The sequence below is a fragment of the Neltuma alba genome, unplaced genomic scaffold (genome assembly GCF_004799145.2).
Source record: "Neltuma alba isolate B1F8T4 unplaced genomic scaffold, ASM479914v2 tig00002507_pilon, whole genome shotgun sequence".
NCBI classification, from domain to species: domain Eukaryota; kingdom Viridiplantae; phylum Streptophyta; class Magnoliopsida; order Fabales; family Fabaceae; genus Neltuma; species Neltuma alba.
This window is the reverse complement of record NW_021632888.1, coordinates 2,965-13,915: the sequence shown is the minus strand read 5'-3', so window position 1 is coordinate 13,915 and position 10,951 is coordinate 2,965. Positions and strand designations below refer to the sequence as shown.

The 10,951-nt window shown below is 33.5% G+C and overlaps 2 protein-coding genes across 2 annotated transcripts; one reads left to right on the top strand and one right to left on the bottom strand.

The window, feature by feature from the left end:
* Positions 1-1,188: 1,188 nt before the first annotated feature.
* Positions 1,189-1,503, top strand: LOC114730467 (Bowman-Birk type wound-induced trypsin inhibitor-like). Its single transcript, XM_028917553.1, has one exon. The coding sequence runs from the start codon at positions 1,189-1,191 to the stop codon at positions 1,501-1,503; it is 315 nt and encodes a 104-aa protein (XP_028773386.1).
* Positions 1,504-2,982: 1,479 nt separating this feature from the next.
* LOC114730456 (uncharacterized) lies at positions 2,983-5,436 on the bottom strand. The gene is made up of 2 exons (XM_028917545.1): positions 5,109-5,436; positions 2,983-3,531 (listed from the first exon to the last, which is right to left on the bottom strand). Exons 1-2 carry the CDS (start codon positions 5,274-5,276, stop codon positions 2,983-2,985), a joined length of 717 nt encoding a protein of 238 aa, XP_028773378.1. The 5' UTR covers positions 5,277-5,436.
* Positions 5,437-10,951: the final 5,515 nt, after the last annotated feature.

The window sequence follows — 10,951 nt, the reverse complement described above, 5'->3', positions numbered from 1 at the left end:
TCGCAATATTTAATACGCAATACTAGCATTGTTTAATGACACTATTATGGGTTTTATTTATAAAGATGGGGGCAACCGTCACGTACTTCAGCCACACCATTAACTCGCCGTGGGCTCCGTAAACGGCGTCGTTGAGAGGCTTCTTCATGATTCCAACTAAAATTTAATTTCTAACATTCACTCAAAAAAAAAAATTCTCACAGTTTATAAAAAGCTGGCCCTCACAGGGTCCTCAGTCTCCTCACTACTACAAAAAAGAGTATTCACGACGCTAATTTACGGCAGTTATTAGCAAAAACGTTGTAAAAAATATGACGGTGGCATTTCTGTAATTATAGGCGGACTTTTAACGGCGGTTTTTTAAAAACCGCTATAAAAAAATACTTTTAACGGCGGTTTTTTAAATAACCGCCGTAAAAAGTCTATCAGAATTTTAAAATCCATTGTGCGATAGTTTTCATTTTTCAGAGTCAAAGCTCATAGTCCCCCATACCACATCCTCACTCGATTTTCTCCCTCCTCCTATATTTGTCGGCGTTTATCCATTGCTTCTATCATTTCCGCCATGTTCTTCCATCACTGTCGCTGTTGCTGTTGCCGTCACCATCGCCTCATCCTCTTCATTCTTATTTGTGAGTTTTTCACCTCCATTCTTTCTGTGGATTTTGCAGTTTTTGTGCTTTGATATGATTATTTTCTTTAGTTAAAAAATAAGATGCTTAATCTGAGTTTAAAGAGATCTGATTTTTAGCAGATCTGAGTTTTTTATTTTATCAGATATGAGTCTTTGATTTTACTTTTATTAAATCTTAGTTGCTTCGATCTGGTGGCAGAAGGTGAAGCTAAGTGACGCTATGAAGGCAGGAAAGAATCTATATTTACTCCATCAGAATGCTTTTAACTGGCGATAGATTTCCTTTGAGGCTTTGTTCTCCCGTTCCCTCCTGATCAGTAGGATGAAATGTAGCTTAAAGGAATAAAAATTTTTCACGGCGGTTATTTATATAACCGCCGTGAAAAGTCACATATCACGGCGGTTCTTAAACCACCGTGAAATCCTCTAGCATAGACGTCGGTCTCAAAACCACCGTAAAAAGCTTATTTTAACTGCCGTTAAATGTATTTTTTGTAGTAGTGCCTCACCGCTCGAACACAGAAAAACAGAGAGAGAGAGAGTAGAAGACAACAATGGTAAAAGCCGTAGGAGTGGTGATTCTGTTCCTGATGGTGGCGGCCTTCACTGTAGTTGTGGAGGCTCAAATGGTGAAGCAGAACTACTCAATCAACTCCCCCGCCACCGCCTGCTGCAACGACTGCACCTGCACTAAGTCCGACCCACCTCAATGTGAGTGCAATGACTGGGGAGAAGCTTGTCACTCTGCTTGTGAGCGTTGCATCTGCCGTCTTATATATCCTCCCCGCTGTCGTTGCTATGATACCACCCCCTTTTGCTTTCACAAATGTTCCTCTTCTTCTGTTAAACCTTCCGGCCAGAATCCTTAATAATACTGTTCCGATCTTTAATATAGGACTCAATTTTTGAATTGGTTTTGGTCTTAAATATAAGACCCATTTCTTATATTTATCAATTTTTTCTAAATTATCCTTATAGATACTCCGTCAACCATAATCAAGTAGAAGAGGGAGAGGAAGCATTAAGAAATATGATTATAGTATTTTAGGAAAAATGTATCACTTTTCTTATAACTAACTTACTTAACTTCCTTAATCTAATCAAATTAATTAAATGGGTTTTATATTAAGGACAGGAGGAGTATTATATCTATCACTTATCAATATATATGTGTGTGTATTCACTTCCTACCGAACAAATGATCACCATTTTCTAAATAAAGTAATTTAGCCAACTATTATTAAATTTATGTATTTATGTCCCTTGTTACATAAATTTTATATTTTATGTATTGATGTTTATACGTTGGTAATTAATACTTGGCATGCACGCACCGTGTGAATGACGTGAACAATGATAATTAATAACGATGTTATTTATCCTGGTAAAAAAAAAATAATGCTGTTATTTATAATTTATGCTGTGGTCAATCCGAGCACCATGATGGCGGTGGCGTTGATGAATGGCAGCGAGCAGAACTTGATCACCAAGTCGACCACCGCCGACACGGGCAGTTCCTTTCTCAGTAGTGTGCGTATCTCGCCGATTAGCTCTCTCATCAATGGCCTTGATTTCTTTGAGGTAAATGGTTTCGATAGCATTATTAATAAATAAGCTTCTTTTTTTTTGAGCTGATAATAATAAGCTAATTAAAAAACATGTCTTCCAATCGAAGTGCTTAATTAAGTAGTTCTTATATTAAGAATTTGAAGAAATAAATAGTCTAAATAATAAATCGATCGATATATCATATATTCATCGGAATTTTATGGCTGGAGATTATCACGGTGGAATCTTCAAGCGGGAGGAATGCCTAAATCATTTTCCACTTAAGACGAAACATATATGACACGTTCCCTTCAAACATGAAACAAAATTTCTTTTCTTGTGTCCTTCTAGTGAAAGGGTACAGAAAGTGATTTTGAAGGAGACCAGACCACAAATAAAGTAGAGTCAAAGTGGAATTATGATAAGACACCATCCACTTCTTTATCAATAATATGTATTCTGACGCCATTTTTGCTAAAGCCCCATTTTTTTTTCCTATTCTAGTTTAATCAAACCTACAACTTTTTTTCCTTTTAACGTATTAAAACATGGAGAATATCTTAAAGCCATCAATAATCCAATCTTAACAAATTTTGACAGATCAAACTAAGTCTAAAATATCCCATTTAATATTCAACATGAAACCAAGCATGCTTTGAAACATAGCACAGGCAAAACTTATTTAAACATTTGTGCTTATACATTGATCCATATATTCACATTAATGGATTTAAATGGAATGTGTCTAACTAAGATTTCTCATTTACTTGCAAATTAAACGAGTATATGTTTGACATCAGTCAAACATAGTCGCCATCGTCCCTTGTTCCATTCAAGTCCACTTCCACTTTCCCGCCGTTACCCTCAGTACAAACAAAGTCAAGGTTATAAAGCACAGGAATCATGGCCATGGAGCACAAGAAAACCAGAACAGGCCCAAAAATCCAAAGAAGAAGAGGAAGTGCTGAGTAAAAAAGCCTATTCCCCACTGTGTTTAATATCACCCCTTTCTCCAGAAGCTCTGTTAAGTACTGTGGAGTTATCATGGACTTTATATCTTGTGGGATGGCCACCAGGACGCAGATCTGGTTCAGAAACCTAATGGACAGAGTGTGACAGAAGAATGAGAAGAGGAAGATGGTGAGTATTGTCACGTACTTTAGCGACAACATGAACTCGCCGTGTGCCCCGTAAACGACGTCGTTGAGAGGCTTCTTTACGCTGTAGGTGCTGCTTATGACGGCGCCCAGGCCGGCGGAGAGGAGGATCGATGTGGTGGCCATGAGAGTTGATGCCATTATCAGGTTCCGTAGGGTTTGCACTACTATGATGTTCTTCTTGTCCATGTCCTTCATCAAACAAAAAGGAAACCATTTTTGTGAAATTAATACATTTTTGCGTTAAAAAAATTCAGTATTATTTTATTTTCGTACTTTTCATCAGTTCATAATTTTTCTTCATTTAAAATATAAATGTAAACACAAATAATAAGAACTAAAGATTCTAAATCTCCCATTACTGATTATGTTTTTTTTTTCTTATCCTTGTTCCTATATGTTTTTCTTTTTCTAATACGGTTTATAAATTCAGCCCACGTGAATGGATAAAATAATTAACTTATTATGGATTAATTAGTTGTTGTCTAAAGCACCAGCCAGAAGCTAATAGAATAGATAGATGGCTCTAAATTAAAGATGGAGATGAACATGGAATCTTCAAAAGAGTGAAGAAAGAAGAATCGTGACGTTCACGAACATAGAGACTTTTATTTTATTTTATTCTAAATTTTATGGACAAGGTGATCAGGAAGAGATTTTTTAAGAGATATAATAATGAACAGAAGACAACAAAAACAAGAGGAAGTGGAATCATGCATGATAACCCACTTTTGACTCGAAAAATGATGATATAACATCACATATCAACTCATTAAAAGGCACTTCTTTTAATCTTTTCTCAGTGTTCGAAAAAATAAAAAACCCAAAACCTTTAGGCCAGCCAATTGTATATTGAGATTCTGCTATGTCGGATATTCCTTGCTGTAACTTTCCTTTTTCAGGACTGATGAATCTAATTATTAACTACTCAACTCCACAGTAAATTCTTTTTTGGATATTCATTTCTGTATGATTTTCATTTGAATCATTTCGATATGGATTCTATACTAAGTATACCAACACCGTAAAGCAAAATCTGAACCATTCCCTATATACATGTGTGTGCGCGTTTGAGAACCCTCCTGACTGTGCTTGCTTTAACTTTTTCCCTCATATGCTGATGTTAATATTTTGAAGCATAAACTACTCTTGAGGTATAAATTCTCAAAACACAACAAGAAATTGATCTTAGATTCCGCGTAACAAATAGATTACTGCATATAAAGAAATCAAAGTGGATACAAATCAATCATTCTCACTGTAATTAAACACTGCCGAGATAAAACGCATATACCTAGTGAAGTGCAGGGAAACGAAACCGAAAAATTGAAGTGTGAAATTGTGAATAAGGAACACCCTAAGTCGATTTTATATGCCGTCTGATATATACCAATCTATGTTAGAGTTCACAAACCAGATCAAGGACAAGGAATCTTAGTTATTTGTTGTTATGAGCTTTTTATCTCAGTAACATATATAATGAAAATCTTCATAACAAACACCTAAACAACACAACTATTTAAGATCAAAATATTTGGTGAGCTAGAATCAGGAGTCAACAAGCATACATAGAAGATAGTGCAGTTTAAAGTAGAAGTATACGCTGGCCATCATATTTTTATTATAAACAGAAACACCTGCTGCTAGTCTGGGATTGCGGAAGCTTAATAAGAGAACAAATTAACTAGGAATAATTGAGACCGATCAAGATCTAATATTTAACAGATTTGAATGAATAAGATGGATTATATATGTATATCTTTATGTACCTTCATCATGGCTGGAACCCAGAAGCGTTGGCCATGAGCGTTGATGCCGATGGTGGTGGTGAAGGGACTGGTACGAACCTTGTGCCATAACCAAACATGATAACCAATGGTTATCACAATTCCTAAAGGCACCAACATCAAATCCAAATAATATTTCTTCCATTCCATGACGACGGCTTTGATTTAGATTTCTTGCTCCTTTTCTCGTTCCCTTGTACGCTATAGTTCAAGGGCTAGCTATGTATGTCTGTACTGTGCTGTGCTGCTTCTGTGTTGATTTCCTTAGAGATTCTAATTTGGACCACTTGAATATGAATGTAAGCTTTGATGTTGTGTTTATGGAGGCTTAGCATATCTATTTATAAACAAAGTTCGTGCCCATCTCTATTGGTGGGCTCATGTATTAGTGGTTAGATCCGGTATCACATCTCTATTTTCTTTTTCTTCTTTTTTCCTTTTTTCTTTAACTTTCACCAGCACGCTCCTTTTTTCTCCCTTCATTCACAGAACTAGTTTCAGTGCTCATCACTTTGATGAGCACTTTAAGCTCATTAAATATAAAATATTCATATCTCATTTGGATGCTCTGCATTTGATTTTTTTTATTTATTCAAAAAAATTATTTTAATATGTATAGAATCTAAAATAGAGATAATTTCTTAATTATCATTCCTTCAAAAATAGTTTTTTATTTAAAAAATAATTAATTAAAGATTTTAAATTCGGACCGTTCAAATCAGATATAGATGGTCCAGATCTAATGAGCTTAGAGTACTCATCAAAGTAATGAGTATTGAAACTAGTTCCCTTCATTCATCTTTATGCCTTCACTTTTAAATTCGGGTTCTGTCTAGGAGAGAGGAAGATAGGATGTTGAGCATCTAACCATGAAAGTTGGAAAGTTTACGGTCATTTCACTTGCATCGGATTATATATATCCTAAACCTTAAAATCATGAGTTTATGAATCTTCCTCAATTGAATAAGAATATAATTTTGATATTTTATGAAGGCTTATTAGCAGAGGCTTGGTATATTTATTTGTAAGTAAAATTCAAACCACAAGGTCATTATTAGTTGGAAGGGAAAAAGTTATTTGTAAGTATACAAGTGATCCTTTCACTTTGTAAGAGTTATATACTTTGATTTTTTTTTTAATGGATCGGAGGCTCAGCATATTTATTTATAAGCAAAATTTATTTAACCCATGAGATCATTAATTAAAGCAAAAAAACTTATCCTAAGTTTACATATGTGATTGTAAACTTCAATAATTTGATATTAAGGACTTACCCAGCATATGTATAGTTATAGACTCTCCTTTTTAATTTCGTCTATTCATCTTTATGCCTTCACTTTTAGTTCGGCTTCTCTTTTAGAGATGGTAGCTATTAGCTTATTTAAAAGAAGTCGTAAATTTAGGTGTCATTTCACTTGTATATCTTTTTAACTGAAGTTTATTTGACGTAAGACTTTTTTTCATTTTTCCTCACATCAACTCTGACAATTAATTAGGAAAGAATATTATAGAAGATTTAATTTACTCTTAAACATCATTGTGCTATATTAAGAAGGGTGTGTGTGTGTGTGTGTGTGTGTCTTAATATGGCAATGAGATTAAATTATCCACACACGTATCAGACGCATACTAATTGGCATTTATCATGAGACACCCCTAGATTAATGAAAAAAGTGATGACTTAGAGTTTTGTGTGTGTGTGTGTGTGTGTGTGTGTGTGTGTGTGTCTTAATCATTAATGATAAATTAAATAATATATCTTTTAGAAGAATATTTTCCTGTTATTGATAATTAATTAATTGAGCGAGGTTCATTGATATCTAGTGAATGAAGTCACTAAGATAAAAAAAAAAAAAAGATGATTAATATGCGTAATCAGTTATTTTTGTATAATTGAGCATCTGCAAAGGTATTCGTATGGAATAAGTGCTCCTTCACTTCGACCGTTATAATTGCACTAACTAAGAAGAGGCTTCATATATACATTTAATATTATCAAATTACTCTCTGTTTAATGCCACACACGTGTGTTTTCTATAATTGATCTCGATGAACCATTTTGTTTAGTTTGCAACTAGCAGACGTGATGCACACTTCAAAAACAATGTAAACAAATACTGTATTAATTAATATCATAATGTTCCTAATGCTCGTTAACTTTATATCCCACAGATCACTAATGGGCAATAAACTATGTTCACGAATCACGCCTAACGTTTTTTATTTTTCTACGATACTTCTCAATGTCATCATTACAAGTATCTTTTTCACTATCTCTAGTATATATATAAGACATCTAAAATACCATTGATTTCATTTTTTTAAATATAATTTATTTTGATATTTCTTGGCCTACTAAACAATTTTTTAAACTAATTAAACAACATCTTCTAACTAATGAATAATTTGGGTTATACCTTCTTTTTTTTTAAAATTCTGGTGGATTCCTCTTTAGTGTGACTTGCTGTGAATCATAATTTGAGTCCTATTTGTGATTCGCATTCACTTTAGATAATCTGAGCACTTCAGCAGAATCCATATCTGCCCCAATCCTTTCAAATAAAATTGAGAGTAATTTAAAATTTTAAAAATATTAACTACTTTGAATTAAATTCATTAATTTATGTGAAGTGTTCTGGGATCTTAGGATCGAAGGCTAAGCTGAGTAATATATTAGAAGCATAACGAGAACAGTAATAACCTTTTCGCTATAAAAGACAAAGGTCAAAAAGATATTTGACTCTATTTTTTGTTATTCTTTTGAAAGCAACCATATGAATGGTTGGAGGATTATATGTTATGGGATGATTTTTGATCCATTGATTTGTATATTCCCTGTGTCACTATAATGAAATTACTTTAAACATTGACAGAGTAAAGGTCTCGTGCTTAATTAACACAAAACTTCCATTTGTTTGTTTGTTTGTTTGTTTGCCACACTAGCACAATATTTCAATATTTCAAAAGATGCATAATTAATTGGACATTTCTCGGTTTAGCTCCTTCTTCCAATTGTATAATAGTTTATACGAACTAAAGTGCTCACCAGCAACACGAGGGCTACCACTGATGATCTAGAATACTCCTGCAATCTCCCACGCCCTCATCAATTTTATAGGTTCCCTGGAATCTTCACTTTATATAATATTATATTATGTGATTGTGGAATCCCTATAATTTTCATCGCATTATCAATAATATGCACATGGCGAGAGTACTAATCAATGGTGGACCTGAACTTGCTTTTTTGTGGGGTTTATTAACTTTTTTGTGCTTTGCCTAGAAAATCAATAAACACTCTTTTTCTTTGCGTATACGCACTCTAATTAAGTTCCACCATGAAAATAGAGCACCCACCATTGCGATTCTTTTTCTTTTCTATTCTCTCTCTCTCTCCCCCCCATGCAAGTGCGTGTGTTTTTTGGATATAAGCCTCACAATAATATTGGTGCTTCTTCAGAGAGGAAAAAACTAGTAAAAAGGAGTGATGAAACTTTGAGACAGATAATCTTGTAGCAGATCATCTTGTTTACACTAACATTGGTCCATTAATCTAAAACCTCTCAGTCATTTCATCAGACATTAGACCTTAATCCTTGGATGACCATTCAATATCGTTTGCCTTTCATGATGCATATCTCTCTCTGTCTCCCACCATGGGGATACCAATATATATCAGATAGAAACATCTCAATACTCTGTATATGGGTCGAACCTAATTGAATCGGGAGGAATTTACTATTTGCCCTCCATATATACTCCGAGAAAGATTAGTCTCCACTTCTAACTGAGGACATAGTTGGTCTTGGAAAAAAACAAAAGGATTCTGCATGACACTTAATGTGAGATTTAAAATTTCAAGCTCTCACTTGGTAAGTCAGAATTTTGAATTTGTCTATCCCTCAGGAACTCAAATATATATTGAGAGAACACTATGTAAGTAAAATTCTCCTCTTATTTTATTGCCAAGTTTTGATAATAATTCATTCAAACTTCTATGTAATATTCTCTGCTGACGTAACAGAAAAGGAAAGGTCCATATAGCAAAGAAGAAAAAAGAAAGGAAAAGTTCGGGATTGATAAGAAAAGATATAAAGCTGATGCACATCGCAAATCTTTGTCCCTGAGTGAAAAAGCTATGGAAGAGGTTATATGATATTGGCTATAGTTTTTTTTTTTTATCCAAATTATATTGGCTATAGTTATTCATTATATTCATTTTGTGTGTTCGTTATTGTTGTATTTATATGTTTTACTGTTAATAATCAGTTTTAAAAAAAAAAGTAACTTTGATATTGCTTTTTTTCTGAAGACTAATAACTAACTTTACTTTCAACATGCCCAAAAAGGAACTTTGAATTATTGAATCTTTGGCTTCAACGTAGTACACAAATAAGATAACTGAAGTTCCATCGTGGAAGAGGAGGGACCAGCTAATGTCGGCACTCAATAATTTTTCATATATGTTATTTTGACATATAGTAAATTATTAAATATGGATACTTTTATATTTTAAAGAATAAAAGTTCGCGTTTAATTAGTTTCCTTTTTCATAAGAAATTTTTTTGAAGGAGCTGGGATTTGAGACTCAAGGATCTGTATATGTCACTAACTCAAACAGCATTTGTCTATGTGTTTATAAATTGCCCACTAACAAAATATTTACATTAACAACGGGATTTAAATCACAACTTTATGAGTTGCATGTCCAATTCTTATTGACTAGATCATAATTTTTGTTGACAACTTTTAATTAGTTTTAAGGTGTAGTGTATATTTAGTGGGTATGTGTCGTGTTCCAAAAGAATTAATATTCTCCATTTTTTAAGAATTTTTAAAATCAGATTATGGCATGGATATATTTCAGTCCTATATAAATAAAAATAACAGAGTTGATCCGTGTGTTTTATTGAGAAACACAGTCCACAAAATTAAAATAGACTCACGAGGGGATCTCGTCTTCCCAAAAGTTCCTCTGCATTCCTTGCTTCAACCTCGTTAATGTAACGTAACGCTCATATTATCGCCCTTCACATGCGCTTATTATTTTTTTCCTCCATCACTGCTATATGCTTAAAAAGTAAGAAGATGGGGAAATTTTTAAGACATAAATTAGTTAAAATTGTTTTATTCGCATATGCAGGTTATTAGCTTATTTCAAGTGATTATGAGGGTTTGTTAAACAAGCATGTAACAATAATCTTGTCCTCTAGAAAAGAGATTTGGGTGTCATTCGGTACGAAATATTGAAAAGGAGGGGTAGAAATTGTGATTAGAATTAGGAAAATCTATTCAAATAATGTTTTGCACAAGAAATTATATTACTTGTTATATGAGATTGGAAAAACTTGTGTATATGAGATTGGGGAGTACCATGGGGGGAGATAGTATTCCATAATCTCACCTCCATAGATTTGCCTACTTTTATATAACAAACAATTACTTATATTAAATACTTTTTTAATAATTTTTCTCAATGACATTCTCGGTCCCTATCCCTTATTTTCAATACTTGGTACCAAAAAGAACATAAGTTAATATTAATAGATGTGGATTTTAATTTCATGTTAGAAGTCATAGGGTTGTACACAATTTTAAACATGAAAAGTGGAAACCTCGAAACCTGGAGAAAGTAATCGTGGAAGCTGCTTCGGCCTTCATATTTTGCATGCAAGACACCTTGCTAGCTAGATTACACCCTTCAAAGATCAAACCTTGTCATATAAATGACTCTCTCTGCAACTTAATTAGCCAAGCTAGCTACTGGCTCAACTTCTCAACTTACACGGAGAAATTAAACAAAGAGAAAGAGAAAGATAAAGATA

Bases quoted from the DNA above. Each gene is read 5' to 3' on its own strand.
- LOC114730467 (XM_028917553.1), top strand. From the start codon at position 1,189: ATGGTAAAAGCCGTAGGAGTGGTGATTCTGTTCCTGATGGTGGCGGCC.
- LOC114730456 (XM_028917545.1), bottom strand. From the start codon at position 5,276: ATGGAATGGAAGAAATATTATTTGGATTTGATGTTGGTGCCTTTAGGA. The intron at 3,532-5,108 runs GTACATAAAGAT...TGTTTGATGAAG, and splicing joins GGGTTCCAGCCATGATGAAG to GACATGGACAAGAAGAACAT.